The 17,291-nt window shown below is 43.5% G+C and overlaps 1 protein-coding gene across 1 annotated transcript in view; it reads right to left on the bottom strand.

The window, feature by feature from the left end:
• Slc26a4 (solute carrier family 26 member 4) overlaps positions 1-9,382 on the bottom strand; it is a 44,945-nt gene extending 35,563 nt beyond the window's left edge. Inside the window, exons 1-5 of the mRNA XM_041658014.1 lie at positions 9,219-9,382; positions 7,268-7,407; positions 2,538-2,648; positions 770-954; positions 186-350 (exon numbers count right to left, since the gene is read on the bottom strand). Coding sequence (XP_041513948.1) covers positions 186-350; positions 770-954; positions 2,538-2,648; positions 7,268-7,407; positions 9,219-9,382 — 765 coding nt within the window. The remainder of the gene's footprint in view (positions 1-185; positions 351-769; positions 955-2,537; positions 2,649-7,267; positions 7,408-9,218) is intronic.
• Between the last annotated feature and the right edge of the window lie 7,909 nt (positions 9,383-17,291).

Raw genomic sequence — 17,291 nt, 5'->3', positions numbered from 1 at the left:
TACCTCAGATGTGTGTTGTTTCTGGAGGCCATAGCACTGGAGCAGTTAAAATAAATGACGGTTTGCTTATTTCAGAAATTTCAGTGTGTTTTGATGACTCTGAGTGTACCCAGAGAACGGATTCTCCAGGCTCAGTCTGGAGAGAGGGAACAGTGGTGTCTCTGCAGTGGTAACGCAGCACTTACATAAATAATGGAGAGGATGCCATTGTAGTTTTTGGTTGACACATTGAGCACAATCTTCAGCTGCGACACCAGCACTTGGAAGGCGGCAGCTGTTGTGAATCCACCAACCAAAGGGTCTGCCAAGTACCTCACTATGAATCCAATCTGCAGACCTCCAAATACCAGCTAAAGTAAGAAGAAAGGAAAACGTTAGGTGTCTGCCTGACAGAAGAAACAATTCTCTGGAAATACTAGCAAATCAAACTTTGCATCAGTAGAAACACTGCCCTCCACGGCATTACACGTTCTCCCTCAGCTGAATCACGTGTTCTGTTGGCTTTCTTGTCTCAGACTTTGCTGACAAGGGATTCTGGTTTCTGTTTGTCTGTTTGACTTGGTTTTTGTGTTTTAAGCTTTCAAGGTTTTCAAAGTCATTTTAGAATCTGACTAAAAACAATGCTACTTAGAAAATAACAGAACTAAAAATAATTTTTATTTCAAGGACTTTGTTTTGCAGTTCGATGCATAAGTCTCCATATTTTAAAATTAATTATTTCAAATATGAATCACACTCATCTGTGTTTACACATAAGCCTATTTATTACCTGTATGATTCCAACCAGAAGAGTGAGGGTGCTTGCAATCAGTACTCTTGCCGCATCTCTGGTTCCAGTATCTATCGTGGTCGTGTTTGATGCACTTCCGTTACCACTGGGCACAAGAAAGTGGTCATCGGGAGCCATGCTCAGAACAACAGATCCCACCATCAAACTGACCACGGGGAAAGGGCCTGGGGACAAAGGCTTTGTCAGCTAAGCAATAACGAATCAGACATTTGGACTCAACATGTCCACGTACAATTACAAAGGTGTGTGATTGATAGCTGGGTGTAACAACTAACCGATAATGGATCAGACATTTGGACTCAACATGTCTATGTACTATTGTGAAGGTGTGTGAGAGCTGGCTGTAACTAAGAACTGCTGTTGGGAGAAGCCGAAGAGTAGCTATATCTCAAGGCATTCCTGACTCAGAGAGGACAAGTGGGATGTAGGTAGGAGGCAGAAAGGCAGTGTTGGGCACACTTTGTGAGTTTACAGAGACAGTGCCAGGCCCTCCTGTGTGGGATCTTCATGGCACAGGCTGTGGGAGTTATCAGAAAAGATTTCCTGGCAGAGACACACACACAAACTGAATCCTTGCTTGATCAATTTAATATTTATCCCCTATGATCTCATCTTTTAGAGTATCCAAAATCCTCATCTCCGGATACAAGTACCTCCACCAATACCATCCAGACTGGCAAAGGATTGGAATATAGGTTCTTTCTTATCATATGCCAGTTAATAAAATCCTATCTTTTTAAAGTTCTGATTTCTTCTTTCTTATTATTTTTCTATTTTACTTATCCTTCCTATCCTTTGATTATAAAATGTTTTATGATTGAGAGGTCTCAATACTCAAACTTAGTAACCAGGAAAATCTAAACATAGCGAATGCCAGAGGCAAATCCACTTGTCTCTTACTGACTGGTTTTCCGTAGAAGTTGATTCAGCCAATAAGCTCCCCCTGACCTTCTTCTACAGACAGGTCAGAGGTTAATAAGCTCCCCCTGACCCGCTTCTGCAGACAGGTCAGAAGCTAGAGCCTGTGAGAGACACAGCCATGCACAAGGGCATGGGAGGGGGTTGAGGATGGGATTACATTTGTCTCTAGAGGGTCATCCAGACAACAAACCTCACCAGCACATAAATGGGGCAGCAAAGTTATCTTCATTGTTGGTGTCAAAGTCACATCAAATCATATCAAAACATTTATTTGCTGGAATATTCCAGAAAAAAAAATAACCCTGAATGTTAGGAACCAAAGGAAAACCCATTGTGAGTCATGCCAAGAAGGAATACAAAGCTTTTTCTAAATTGTCTTGGCAGGATTCTGCCAGCCTTCCACAAAAACTTTACTGAAATCAGTATGTTCTTTACTGAAGTAAGGAATATGTATTTGGTGACCATAACTCAGTAAATACAAATTTAACCTAGCGATGTAAGTGGATTTAGATACTGTAAGGATTTATTTTCTCTGTAATGTATTGAAAGAGAGCACTTTTAAATAGAGCCAATTTTATTACACTTTTAAATTTTAAACTGTCATAAAACTAAAAGTAAGGTTTAATTTTCAATCTTTCAATTTCATCTTATTAAAGCACAGTTACGTATAAAGCTAACAACGTCATTTAATAAAGAAAGTAGGCAAGGCCCTGGAGTTTGACTCCTCTGTGCCTCACTGGGAAAGGTCTGGAGGCACTGTATATACAACATAGCAGGAACATTTTACAAATGGACAAACACAGCTGTAAAATATGCTTGTAATTACCAACTGAGATGTGTCTTGATGTCCCAAAGACAAAATACGTCAGGATGGGGAAAAAGGCAGAGTAGAGACCATATTCAACAGGAACTGCTGCTAGCAAGGCATAAGCCATCCCTAAAGGTGCAACCAACAAGGTAAAAGTCACAAACAAAAACCACAGCGTGTCCATACCACACAAAGAAAGGCTTTTCATAGACATACTCAGTTTATGGATTCAAAACACCAGCCGGTCCTGAGTGGTTCTCTTGTTTTGCATGCAGACCTTGGCTATGCTAGGATGTGGACTATGGCTTGGCTGGGATAATAATGCATGTCTCTACACCCATCCCCTGCTTGAATGAACTGACTCCATTGCTCAGTAATTCAGTCACTGGCTGATGATATCAGTCGGAAAATGATCAAATCAGTTCCGGTATAATTTGGTTAATCCAGTCCCAAAGCCCAGACCAGTTTATGTGGATAGTTCTGTTTGAACTCGCATTTCTTTGTGTTCTGAAGGATGCAGGCATCATTGCACTTCTCTTTCCTGGCTAGAGAGCAGAAATTAGATAAATATTGAGACAACTCTACCCCGATGAGGGCAGCTGATCCCCCAGAGGGCTGTCCAGGCAGTCTCTGGGCTATGAATCTCAAGCTATGGAGGAACCAACATTTCAGTGGACATGGGAGTTGGAAAAGGATAATGACATATTCGTTTCCTTAGTTAAATATTTCAGCAATCAGCATGCTTTAACACATAGTACTTCTCCAGAATTCATGCTTCAGGAGTGAAAATTCAGCCCTTTGAGTCATTAATAAAAGACTGTTCATAATGATTTTTAAAACTTACCTGTTTCCTATGGACAGGTTTCAAGTCCTTAAACTTAGCATTCCCTGAACTCCATTTCTCCTTCATTTTTCTTCTCTGCCCCTTCTCCTACACACCTTATTATACATGAGGGAAACAGGGATGTTTGCAGTTTTATACACATTGTCTATTTAGGGTAACTTTTATTCGTGTAAAGCATAGTTATCTTTGTTACAAGGAATTTAGTACAACATTTTTAAAATAATATGGTTTGTAAAGAAACCTAAACTATTGATTGAAAGTGTGAACTCTCCGCTGAAGGTAGGCTGGGTGCTGGCATGACTTGTAAGCTAAATTGAAGCCATCTCAAATGACAGGGCCTTCCACCATGAGAGGATACAACCAACAGGCTTTGAATTTAGACTCCTTCGCTTTAAAAAGCTGAGCCATAAATTCATAATGTGTGCTAAGTAAACCAATTAACGTCCGAGATAAAAAACAGACAGGAAGTTTCCTATAGTTATGAGTAAAAATACCTATAAAAGGCTTGTGGGTCTTTTGTTGGTTAACAGAAATTTATTTTTTAATACCAGGAGTCAAAAGACCCCCCACACACACACACTACCCTGAGCAAACCCAGACCCCTCTCCGAGCATGTCCAAGGGCCCAGCTAGCAAGCAAGTCATAGACTGTCACCCCTGCAGATGCAGGATAGCTTCTGACTTGAGCCCTCCTCTTGTTAGCTGTGGCCTGGAGCCCTCCAGTCTACCCACTCTGGAATCTTTACTGGGGTATTGCTTTGTCTTCATAAGACTTCTACTCTGAAGCAACCACTCAGTTCATACTGCTGTGCCGTCTTGCCCTCACTTCCATCCTGGCTCAGCTCAGCCCAGGGATTTCACAAATGTTCTCTTGTCTTCTCCCCACCTCCCTTCCTACACCTGGAAGCCCCCAAACATTCATGTGCCCCAGAATAGCTTCCAAGCACACAATCTAGACCGAGGCATTGCACCAAGACTGACTGTGCTCTAAATATTCTGATCTCGAGCCCCAGTGGGCACTGAGCTCTGTCTGGCACCGTCTGGCTGAGCTGCCTGGTTTGCTGCTGCACTCACCAGTACTTGGTGATGTGGTGGTGGCTGTAGAAAATATTTCATGTCTTGTGGTGTTAAGTGCTGCCTGTTCCTGCTCAAGGAGACAAACCTATCCTCAGGGCTGGGTTTAGGGTGAAGCAGTGAGGTGCCCTGGAGACAATATTTAAGCAGTTCCCAAGAGTGTCTCCGGGCTTCACCCAATCCCTGGCCTTGCCCAGTCTTATCTCAGATCTATCTCCTCATCAGCAACCCTCCCTGGTACGCTCACCTCACCAGAATTCTCTGGATCCTCCCTGTTTGTCCTCAGGACCAGTCTGTTTTCACATAGGTGGCTTCCAGTCATCCCCTGGGCTCTGTCTAAATCTCTCCTCTTCAGTTAGGCCTTCCTTACCCGCAGTATCCAAAACAAACCTTCATTTCCAAATGAGTTCCTATCTGGACTTGATCCACAAGATCTGTGCCTGTTAGTCATGGCTAAATTCTTTTTTTGAGACAGGGTTTCTTTGGAGCCTCTCCTGGAATTAGCTCTTATAGACCAGCTGGCCTCAAACTCACAGAGATCTGCCTGCCTCTGCCTCCCGAGTGCACCACCACCGCCCAGCTAATGGCCAAATTCTTGATGTACAGAATTAGTCATAAAAGTTTATTATGTCCGAGAGCCAATTAACCTTCCAGAAACTTACCTAGCAAAGATAACTTTATAGCATTATTTCTGGAAAACAAGCTGCCTGTAAAATAAGGAACTATGGTGTTCAACTTAAGAATGGATTCGAGCCCCAACACTACCTCTCACCCACTCCAAAGTCAGGACAAGAATTACTAGACCTCTCATTGCTAAAGGAGCTATAGTAATTCTCTTGCAGAATTACTATAATAATTCACGTAAGAATGAAATGAGGTGTATCTGTAATATAGTAAGCGAAATTTATCTCTTTTCCTTCTGCTGGGGGTTAAACCTAAGACCCCATGCATGCCAGATTGAACACTGCCTTTGAACTCCATTCCTCAGTGGTAAAATTGATCTTTATAAACAAGTTATCTATGACAACTGAGAGTAGCTGGGACCCTTAAAAAGCCCACATGTTTCATGTATAAAAAATTAAAGGCAGTGGTGGCGCACGCCTTTAATCCCAGCACTTGGAGGCAGAGGCAGGCGGATCTTTGTGAGTTCGAGACCAGCCTGGTCTACAGAGCTAGTTCCAGGACAGGCTCCAAAGCCACAGAGAAACCCTGTCTCGAAAAACCAAAAAAAAAAAAAAAAAAAAAAAAAGATTTATTGTCAGGAAAAAAATTCAGCCCTTTTAGTTAAATATTGACTGAGCTACCTACTGTATGTTGATCTCTGTGCTAGACAGAGCCTTAACAACCATGGGGTGGAGAAGGCTCCTATTCCCCCAGGAGCCCTGGGGAGCCATCACTTTACAGCATTTATTTAAAAGTTATTTGTTCGTTTTTCAAGACAGAGTTTCGTTGTATAGACAAGGCAGACCTCAAACCCAGAGTCCTACCTGTATCTGCCTCTCAGGTGCTAGGGTTGAAGGTGTGCACCTCCTCCACAGCCAGCTCACCTCACAGACTTTACAGTATAGGACGTGCCCCACCCCTCACCTTTGGGTGAGAACACACTGGGTCCAACGGAGGCTCCACACTGGGGCTGCAGAACCTCTTCCTTCTCTGTGTCCCTGTGCCTGCTCTGAATAAACTGAGTAGTCCTAATCTTGTCCAGCAGTAGCAGCCTCTGTGCCATAGAAAAGCACCAAGTAAAGACTTCTGCGGCCGGGCAGCAGTGCCGCACGCTTTCTTTTCTTGGTTTTTCGAGACATGGTTTCTCTGCGTAGCCCTGGCTGTCGTGGGACTCACTCTGTAGACCAGGCTGGCCTTAAACTCACAGAGATCCACCTGCCTCCACCTCCTGAGTGCCGGAATTAAAGGCATGTGTTACTACTCCCTGGACGTAGCTGGATTTTAATGCACAATTTGCCTAACGTTTATTACAAACTTTTAAACTAGTCTGTTCTCAAACCCTTTCTCCATAGGCTCACGCCCTGCATCACTTCCCACCTCTCGACAAACTCGGATGCTACCTTCAGGAGGACTCTTGGACCAGGAAGCGATCCGCAATCCCATAAGAGGGGGTAAAATGCACAGCACTGCACTGTCTTAGTAGAGAACCATATTCCTGCCACAGTTCTCAGCACACTAAACTCTGAATATTCGTTTTCCCATGGGGCTATGGGATCCTTCGCTGCATCTTAGACTTGATAACTTGATAATTTACCTAGTTCTGCAGCAAACTAGGTGATCTGTAAAATGCACCAAATAAATGAGTTCTGTTGTGCTGTGGGAGCTATGGGGAAGTTGGAGCGCGACCCAAGCTAAGATACTTTTCTTTAAAGTGATTTCACACTCCAGGTCAAGATCTATGTGGGGATGGAAATAAGGTAATTTAATGAGCTGAAAGAATTGGCTTTTAAAAACCATCAGAACAGAAAAAGACTATCAGAACTTATTGCTTGAAGTGAGGAGAAGTACTGCCTTACAAACTTTAGCTATGCGCGTACATACCAGAATGCAATGCATATTTCTCACTGTGTGCTGTGGTCAGTATCTTTGCGGAGCTCTGGCTTGGCACATGCCTATAATCTGGAGTCACACAGCCAGAGAAACAACAATGTTCCCTAGGAAAATTCTTTATGGAAGGGAAGACAGGTGACTCTAAGATACCCTAGAGAAGAATGAAGGACTTGAGAAGAGTGTGAGCGCTTGGTCCATGGGAAGAGGAGTGGGAAGTCATGAGTCCCTGTGGGGACAGTAGCACACAATCCCTTGAGACCTATCCGCCAGCATCTTACCTTGCAGGGTTGCCACTAGTCCAGTGCTGACTCCAGAGATGACGTCACTGAGCAACCATTCCTTGACTCGGTATTTGGGGAGCCAGTCCAGAATGGGAAGGAGAGTCTTCAGTACACCAAAGGCTCTCTTTCTGGAGCAACTGTTGAAAAGCAGGAAAATAAGAGGTCTGCATCAGTTTTTGACCGTGGTTGCAAATCACAAAGTCATGAACCAAATTCTGCTGCTTTTTTCTAAGTAGTCAGAAAAATAATGAGTTTCATGAGGAAAATATGGACACCAAAGTGCTTGCAATGTTGTTGCCAAGAATTGTATCTATCCTTTTAAATCCACTGTTCTAGGAAACACGGGATTAAATGTCTCCTCCCCTCGTTCACCCTTTTAATCCTCTGAGAAAATATCTCTACACAAGAACTAGTTTTCTAACACAACCAGATTATGATCAGTGGGGAGTCTCTGTGTGAGATTAATTTTTAGGCTCCTAACACTGGCATTGCCTTCTTTAAAGAAAAATAAACACGGGGCTATTTTGGCAATACAAGCCTAGAGCCGCTTTTTAACAAAACTTGTAGTGTGATGAATTTATACCATGTTACTTAACAGTTGTAAATTTAACATCCTATAGATAAAAAGAAAAATATCAATAGATAGGAATTCCACTTTTTAAAGGTAATTTTAAAAATTGCATTTATGAAATAATTGCAAAGTTTAATAGGTCATCCAAGTTTGATATTAAGAAATTATTTTAGGTGGACAATAAGACACAATTATATATTTTTAAATTCTCGGAGGTACACACTAAAAATATAAATGATGGCTCTCCTTATCTGCCACATGATTTGAGGGTTCAACCTATTGCAGATAAAAAAATAAGAAAAATGTAATAAAAGTATGAAGGGGTTTTCCCCCTTATTTCCTAAACTTTACAGTGTGACAGTGGTTAACAGTGCTGTTGCATGGTATTAAGTATTATAGTCTAGAAATAGTTAAAACTGCCAGGAGGTGTATGGGTTACATGAGAACATTAAGATATATATATATGAATGAATGAAACTTGGGAATTTGGGAGGGGGTGCTATGGGGGGGGGTCCTAAAACCAATCCCCTATAGATACCAAGGGAGAACAGTAACAAACCAAAGATCCAATACATGGAATTTTTAAAAATCATGCTGGCAAGCCTGGGGGTGATGGTACACACCTTTAATCGCAGTACTCAGGAGGCAAAGGCAGGAGAATCTCTGAGTTCAAGGCTAGCCTGGTCTACAGAGTGAGTTCCAGGACAGCCAGGGCTGCACAGAGGAATCCTGACTCAAAAAAAAACAAAAAAACAAAAACAAACCTCGAAGAATTAACAAAATATTTTATTAAGATAATGCTAGAGGAAGAAAGTGAGTGGCAGTGAGGGAGATAGTAGGTAACTGAAGTGTTTCTTAAGAAATCTGGCGATTAGTTGAGTGTCTGCCAAATGTTTTAAGTTTATGGTATCTGGTTCTGGGACTCAATGGTCTTTAGAGACGTGGTGGTTAACCCTAGGGGACCCACTGCCTCCGGAAGCACTTGGAACACCTCTCTCCCCGCTTTAATCCCAGGTCTCTGAAAGTGATCCTGACCTTGGTGTGTCCAGGCTTGTCCATCATCGGTTGCTATGAGCCCCTTCATAACGCTTTTCCCTAGCCTGGTTTTCACAAGAAGGAAACAAGCAGCCACTGGACCCCAAGGTGCACTTAAGATTTCATTTGAAAAAGAAGAGAAAAAGTGAAACAGGAGTGGAGTCGTGGCCGGACGCCTCCTTCTCCAAGAAGGAGTTTCTCCAGACAAAGTTGCAGTGATTCCACCTCTGTCCTGGAACTGTGCGAGGAGAAGCACGAGCGCGGCGGGTACACCGCACCCCACCGCAGGGCGAGCGCTTCTTTCCCTGGAGTCGCCCCGGAACCTGCCAGTTGCCCCTGTACCTGCAGCTCCGCGCCAGGCTGTCCCGCAGCGTCCTGCGCTCCTGCAGGCGCCGCTCTCGCTGCTGCTGAAAGGTGAGCTCGCTGTACACCGGTCGCGACACCACGTAGCTGCAGCTGTACTCGGCGAGCTGCGACGGCTCCGAGCGACTACCTGGTGTTGCCATGGTCTGCGACCACCGACCAGCGGGGGACGCGACGAGGAGAGACAGGCAAGAAGCAGTCCGCAGCGGGCACCTGGGCGCACGGATCGGGTGACGCCTGTGGTAGCGATGCTGGAGAGTCAACCCGGTCCTGCAGTCCTTGGCGCTGGGGACAAACCGCCCCTAGGCCACCTGAGGGACGCAGCTGAGGACTTCAATGTCTCCCGCACCAGATACCCGGGAATCCCCGCTGTCCAGGGAGTGAGCTTCACTTTGGGGACTTGGGGTACAGTGAGGGCGCTGTCCGCGTTCTGAAATCTCCGCCGGACGGGACCCGGGCGGGTGAGACAGAGAAAGGGTCCCGTACTCCCCACACTAAACAGTGTGCTCCACGCACACTCTGGGCTGCAGAAGTGCTGTCCCACTTGGGGACAGGTGCAGCGACTTTCCCGGTCCGACACCCACTTGGCTTTTGTCTCGCCTTTTCTGTTGCCTGTCCTGCCTTGCCCGCTGGCGCCTGACCTGTCCCATCCCTAGAGAGTTACAACAGGGCGGGGTGCAGCCAACTGCATCTTCTGCGATGAACTCACCTGTTTGGGCTCCAGTGCTCTCTGCCTGTCTGGAATGCCCTGGGGACAGTCTTCCTGCTGCCTTTATAGTGCTCACCAAAAGCAGTGGGACGTTTTATTTATGGAGCAACAGAGACACCTTGATCGAACGGAAGGGCGCCGATACAGTAATCTTTCCTCCACAAATTTTAACCAGGAAAAAAATCCTACCTCTCCTGCGTCCTTTCCCTTTCCCTTTCCCAAACCCAAAGGGCTGTGACTCTCAATGGCTTTCTCACAGGGGCCACCGGATCTTCGCTCATCTCAGGACTACTCGGGCTGTGAGGTCAGGGAAGGCCAGAGCTTCCATGTTGGGGGGCCCTGGTTCCTGGGCTGTCAGAATCCACAGCCTGGTTCAGGCTCACTTACATCAAGTGGAGAAGTCAGTGGGTGTGGTAAAGAGGTTATGGTCCACTCACTGGCTTTAGGCGCAAATTCTTTTCACTTTGTGCATGTGTCTAATTCACAAACTCGGGTGTGTAGGTGGTCCCTTTCTCACCTGCCTCTCACTCTAATTTGTTCTCCTCCAGCTAGATAATTAGGAGGTGAACCACTGGGACAAGCAAGAATCAGACAAGGAAGAGTAGGGGATTCTGATCTATACTGTTTTGTATTCTGTTGGGAATACAGCAGGTTAAAATAAGAGCAGAAGGTCATTCATGCCTGGTTAGTGTTCTGAAGCAAACGCGGAAGAGGCTCAAAAAATATGGAACCTCTGGACACCAGGTTTCAGTCACCCTCTTGGGAAATATAGACCATGATAATTTTATAAATTCCCGGAAACAAAATTTCTCTCAGGAGAACTCTAGTGTAAATCCCCTAGTCAAGATGTTGCAAGCGTGTGTGGTTTCCCCCACATGAGGGATGAATGAGTCACCAGTTTTCTACAGATTTTCAAAGGATTACTCGACCCAAAGAGGTCAAAAAACAGTCAGGCATGGTGGCATGCACCTATGGTCCCGGGACACTTGAGAGACAGAAATGGGAGGGGTCACTTGAGTCCATGAGTTTGAGGCCAGGTTGTGCAACAGAGAGAGAGGGAGGGACGAGAGAGAGAGAGAGAGAGAGAGAGAGAGAGAGAGAGAGAGAGGAGAGAGAGAGAGAGAGAGAGAGGAGAGAGACAGACAGAGAGAGAGAGAGGAGGGAGGGATGAGAGAGAGAGGGACGAGAGAGAGAAAGAGAGAGAGAGATTTTAAAATGATTAAAAAAGGAAGAGACCTTGCCCCACTCTCAATCCACTCTCTGCTCCCTGTACACAGCCAAAATGTGATCATCCAGCTTCCTAACTGCTGTCATGTCTCCCTGCCATTATGGATTGTAACCTTCAGGAACCATAAGGCAAAACAAACTGTTTCCTTTCTAAATTGCTTTGGGTCATAGAAACAGAGAATTAACTAACACACTGTAAGAATTTGGTGGAGATGTTTTGATGAAATGTAGTAGTTTATATAGAATTGTAGAGAATTCATAATACCAAGAATAAATCTGGAGAGCGGTGAGATGGCCCAGGGAGTAAAGGAGCATGCACCAAGATGGCTGCCAACCCGAGTTCAATTCTCAGCCGAGAACCTGCTCCTATGAGTTATTCTCTGGCTTACACAGCGTTTTATTCTACTTGCATACCCTCAAAACTAATAAATGAAATGTAATAAAACTTTTTCTGTAATTTGGCTTAATCACCACTCTGTAATACATCCTGTTTATATGTGAACAATGATAGCACTTTCTCCTACCCCATTAAATGTCTTTCCTATAGCAAAAATAAACATCCATGAACAGAACAGCATCTGCATTACAGAATTTGGTAAGACCATAGGATTGCTTTTCTCGTAACTAAAAGACCTTGGCTTATCTTTTAATAGCTAAAAGGATCAGGTAGAAGGTTCACTGGGTAAAAGGCCCTTGCTGCCAAGCCTGATGACCAGAATTTGGTCCTTGAGACCTACAAGAAATAAAGGACTGATTTCTACAAGCTGTCATTTGATCTCCATAGGCCCCACACAAAATAAGTAAGTGAATTAAAAATAAATGAATAAATAAAGCATAAAACCAGAGAGGAGCTGGAGGTAAACACAGCTGCTCTCCATCTTCCTAGTTGCATTGAACTCCTCGGATTACTCACCCTGACTGGATAAACCAAGTCTCACCTGTTTTACATAGAAGTGGGTAGGTCTTATTTACCAGAATTTAATCGCATCCAGGGTTTTTACCAAAGAAGTGAGCGTGTCACTTCACAATAGAAGTCAGGGGGCAGTATTGCGACCGTATGACACTTCCTTCTCGGCTGTTGCTGCTTCCAGGCCAGGTGAGGTGGAGCCCTGTAGTCATTCCCACGCACAAGAGGCAGAAGCAGGAACAGAGCCAGAACCGCAAGGTCAGCATGGTCTACACAGAAAATTCTAGGCCTGGGTTAGAGAGATGGCTCAGAGATTAAGGGCACTGACTGCTCTTCCAGAGGACCTGGGTTCAATTCCCAGCACTCACATGGCAGATCAAAACTCTCTGTAACCCTAATTTCAGGGGACATATAGGCAAGCGAATCATCAACGCACAAAAAATAAAGAAGTTCTAGGCCAACTGGGGCTACATGATAAGGGACTGAATCCTGTCTCAAAAAAAAACAACCATCCCGAGAAACAAACAGCAAAGAAGGCATTGTCACTCCGGCTCTTGGAGTGTTAGACTACCCTATGATTAATTCACACACAGACACACACACACACACACACACACACACACACACACACACACACAAGCTGAGAACTAGGCCTGTGGTTGCCCACTGCCTGAGATGTTCAAGCTGCAAGCCCACTTTGTCCTTTTGCAAGTGGAGATAACAGCAATGGCATGAACATGGAAAGCTACTGAATCTTGGTATCCTCAGAGAATATATGTAAGACGCTGGGGACATTATCATGCAATGGTTTGGATGTGAAGTCTCCGGAATGTCTACAGAAAGTTCAGGGATTCCTGCTTCACTTTCCCATGGTTCTCCCCTCACAGAATCCTTCTCTGGAGTTCTCTTTCTTATGAGGCTGCACGTCCTTGAAATTTTGGAGAGTGGTATATGGCCTGGCAGGAGTCTCCCTGGGCAGCCTCTGCATGACCGCAGAACCCAGGCATCCACAGGAGAAGGTGAGCACTCCATGAAGAGGAAGACCTGGAGCTGGGTATAGATGATGAGCTGGAATGGGAGCTGAGTAGTGTGGAAATCACCAAGGAGCTCTGCCTGTACTTTGCAGAGACTGAGAAGGAAGACCCAGATGGAGAAGGCAGGGCTTCAGTGACAGCAGCAGCCTAAGTACTAACCTGTCATTCCCCTGGAACCCTAGGGGATGCCTCCTGAACACAGCTCCTGGCCTCTCCTTCTTGATTTTGGGTGTGTTCCCTTCATCCTCCTGGAATTTTTTTTGGCGAAAGAGGCCTGCATACCAACTTGATGGATAAAATCTCTCAGTCAGTTAGAACTCTGTCAAGAGGAGGTATACTATTGCCAACACAAGAAATGATCCCTTGACATTAGTCGGTAATCATGTGTATAATGCTGGTTCTTGATTTCCTTTGTAACAGAGTCTGGTTCACTTAAATTATTGCCTGGAGATACTTTCTGCCTAGTGGTTTACATTTTTAGTTTCCTTCTTTTAAACCTTCCTGCATGTCACAAAAGCCTTAAGGCACACGCCATTCATTCATTCATTTTTTTTTTGAGACCAGTTCTCATATAGCCCAAGCTAGCCCCAAACTCTCAAATCTTCCTGCTTCCACCTCCCAAATGCTAGTTTACAGATGTGCACCCCACACTGGACTCTAATCCTCATATTCTCTCTGACTATTTCCCTTCCGGTCCCTCTGAAAATGATGCAAGCATACAGTAAGGCAAATATCAATCGGCAGCATTTTCCATATTAGTGATTCATAAAATTTGTTTTAGTATAAATGGCACCTTTTAATTAATGACTCATGATATTTATGTAAATTCATAATTATATCTATACTTTCAAGTGACTTGCTATAATAAATAATTTGAGGAATTGAAGTGATGACTCAGTGGTTAGGAGCACTTGCTGCTCTTGGAGAAGAGCTTGTTCAGTTTCTGGTACCTAGATGGTGGCTCAAAACAATCTATAACTGCAGTTACAGAGGATCCACCACCGTCTCCTACCTCTGTGGGCATGGCACAAATGCGATGTACAGACATACATACAGGCAAAATATTCACACACATAAAATAAGATAAATAAATCTTTAAAAATGATGCTAGTCCTTTGATAACTTAAGAGCAATCAATCTGGCTACATTTTTCTTGGCTAAAGAGAAGCAATGCAAATCATTTTATTTTATGCTTGAAATTTAAATCATTATCTAATTTATAAGGAGAATTAATAAAGGATAAAATGCTAATTATTTCACACAGCCCCACCTAAGACAGGGTTTCTCTGGGTAGCCCTGGCTGTCCTGGAACTCACGTTGATCAGGCTGGCCTTCATCTCAGAAATCTTTCTGCCTCTGTCTTCTGGGTGCTGGAATTAAAGGCATGTGCCACCCCTCTTGCTAAGAGTCCTGTTTTTAAAAGAAACCCTGATTGTGATTCTTATAACTGTCCATGTTTGAAGTGTATCATCACTATTTTAAGGTGGACATCCGTTGAATTATTTCTCTCAAGAGACCACGATTGGAAACCATGGTGATACCCACTTACAGTAGAAGCTCACATTTCAGACTGGTGCTGATGATCACTGTGAAAAAACAATTGCCAGGAAGGTCAAACTATAATCCTGAATTCCTGCTTTTTTGGGAGGGTGGGGTTTGAGACAGGGTTTCTCTGTAGCTTTGGAGCCTGTCCTGAAACTAGCTCTTGTAGTCCAGGCAGGCCTTGAACTCACAGAGATCCACCTGCCTCTGCCTCCTAAGTGCTGGGATTAAAGGTATGTGTCGCCACTGTCTGGCAAATTTCTACTTTTTAATTCCTGTCAATGGATGTTAAATTAAATTCTGCCATTTTTATACAAGAAGAGAATGTAAACTTCCAACGTATCTGATCACCTTCTCTAGTAACTTCTTGGGTTTCTTTTGCAGCCAGACATTTTCAGTCTTGTTTCAATCTTCTGTCCATTACTTTTTTCTTTCACAAGAAATGTTTCTCAAGCACACATGTCTCTTGTGATATTGAAAATGGAGACATAGTTAAACTGAGAAGAAGGAGTGGTCAGGGAAGGCCTTTCTTTTTGCCAATTTCATGACATTTGAAGAAAGATCAGAAGGACAAGGAGATAATCTTTCCTTTTAGAAAGGGTAAATCCCTGAGCCAGGAAAGAGAAAGAAACTTGGTGACGTGTGAGTGAAGTGTGCATATATCAGATCTGAAGATGGAGACCAGATGTCCTTTGAAGGTATGTGGCCACAGGACTAAGTTCCTGAGTTCTATAACATTTAGGTTTGAATGTTGAACACTTCCCAAAGCCTTATGTGTTAGGTTTGATCTCTGAGTGATGCTATTAGGAAAGCTTGGAGGAATTGGGACTAGTGATTTGTCTTCAAAAGATCATTGGAGGGGAATTACACATGGTACACAAACATACATGCAGGAAATCACTCATATACATAAAATTAAAACAAATAATATTAAATTTTATTCATTTATTTCTGATTATCTCAAGTGATTACTAGATTCAGTCTGAGGATAGAACAACATCTTACACATCTGTTAAATCATCCAGGGCATCACAACATCAGCTCAGCTCACCATTATCTCCTAGAAGGTCCAGCACCGCCTCGCCTGCTATGAAATATTATTTTAAGATGTGTTACATTTGTTTATGCTGTGGAATATTTGTTTGATGATGCAAAGATGTGTTGCATTCTTTTATGTTGCATTTGTTTAACTCTGTGAAGCTGTGTTACTTTACCTACCTAAAACACCTGATTGGTCTAACAAAGAGCTGAATGGCCAACAGCAAGGCAGGAGAAAGGATAGGTGGTACTGGAAGGCAGAGAGAATAAATATGAGAAATCTGGGGAGAAGAAATAAAGGAGGAAGAAAAAAAGGAATCAGTCAAACAGCCACACAGCCAGACATGGAATTAGAAGGAAAGAAAAAATATTCAGAAATAGAGAAAGTTAAAAGCCCAGAGGCAAAAGATAGATGGGATAATTTAGGTTAAGAAAACCTGAGCAAGAAACAAGCTAAGCGAAGGCTGGGCATTTATAAGAAAGAATAAGCCTTCATGTGATTTATTTGGGAGCTGGCTGGTGGGCCCCCAAAGAACAAAGAGTCAAAGAGTAAAAAACAACCAACTACATTTTGGCATTCCAACAAAAACAAACAAACAAAACAAAAAATACCAACAATACTCACCTATTTTTATCTTTCCATTAACATTTTTATACAAAATGTACGAGTATATTATACAGAGAAATGGGACACTAATAAGATAACCAGTATATATAAACAGAAAGGAACTCAAACTGTATTGAGATGAAAAAAGAAGTCAGGACTGTGTATAGTATACTAATGTTTGTATAGATGGAGATAATAGATACTTGTATATTATGTAAAAGTTAAAATGGCATATTCAGTTGCAGTTCATCAATGGTTTGCTTACAAAAGTGTAGGCAGGGTCAAGGAAAATCAAGATAGGAGTGGCTGAAGATTGTTGTCAGCCCCTAACTGTCAGAGACAAGAGGTCTGCAGATCTGAGAAGGCAGGAGAGGGGCGGAGCTGACATCAGGACCTAGGAGTTACAGCAGAAGACTGCCCATCAGAGTGCTCACTTGTGCTAGAGAATCAGAGCTGTTAATAGTTTCACATTCAACAAGGAAGGGGTCCAAGGAGCACTCAAAATGTTCTCCCTCCCTCTCTTACATCTCCTGTTCAGGTTTCTCTTCCCCCTTCCCTGAATTGCCCTGGTCAACCTGGAAGGGGTCTATTTAATAAAACACCGATTGGCCAGTAACCAGGCAGAAAGCAAAGGCAGGGAAACCAGACTAAGAGAATTCTGGGAAGAGGAAAGGCAGAGACACAGCCACCAGCCAGATGCAAAGGAAGAAAAGGAAGACAAATCTTTATAGTGCACAAAAACATTATCCCACAACAGAACAGTGTTAGATTCATGGAACAATCAAGAAAATTGCACTCAGGAGGCAGAGACAGGCTGATCTCTCTAAGTTTGAGGCCAACCAGGTCTACATAGCCAGTTCCAGACCCTGTCTTTAGGGAAAAAAGACACAGCCCTTTTATTATATACTTTACATTCACACAACCCTTTTATGATATACTTTATATTGACATTCTAAATCTGTAAGGTACTTTGGCCCCAACTCAGAAT

The sequence above is a fragment of the Microtus oregoni genome, unplaced genomic scaffold (assembly GCF_018167655.1).
Source record: "Microtus oregoni isolate MIOR12 unplaced genomic scaffold, Mior012 000009F_ref0000495, whole genome shotgun sequence".
Classification (NCBI taxonomy): Eukaryota; Metazoa; Chordata; class Mammalia; order Rodentia; family Cricetidae; genus Microtus; species Microtus oregoni.
The sequence above is the reverse complement of the archived record's forward strand: the minus strand, read 5'-3'. Positions and strand labels throughout refer to the sequence as shown.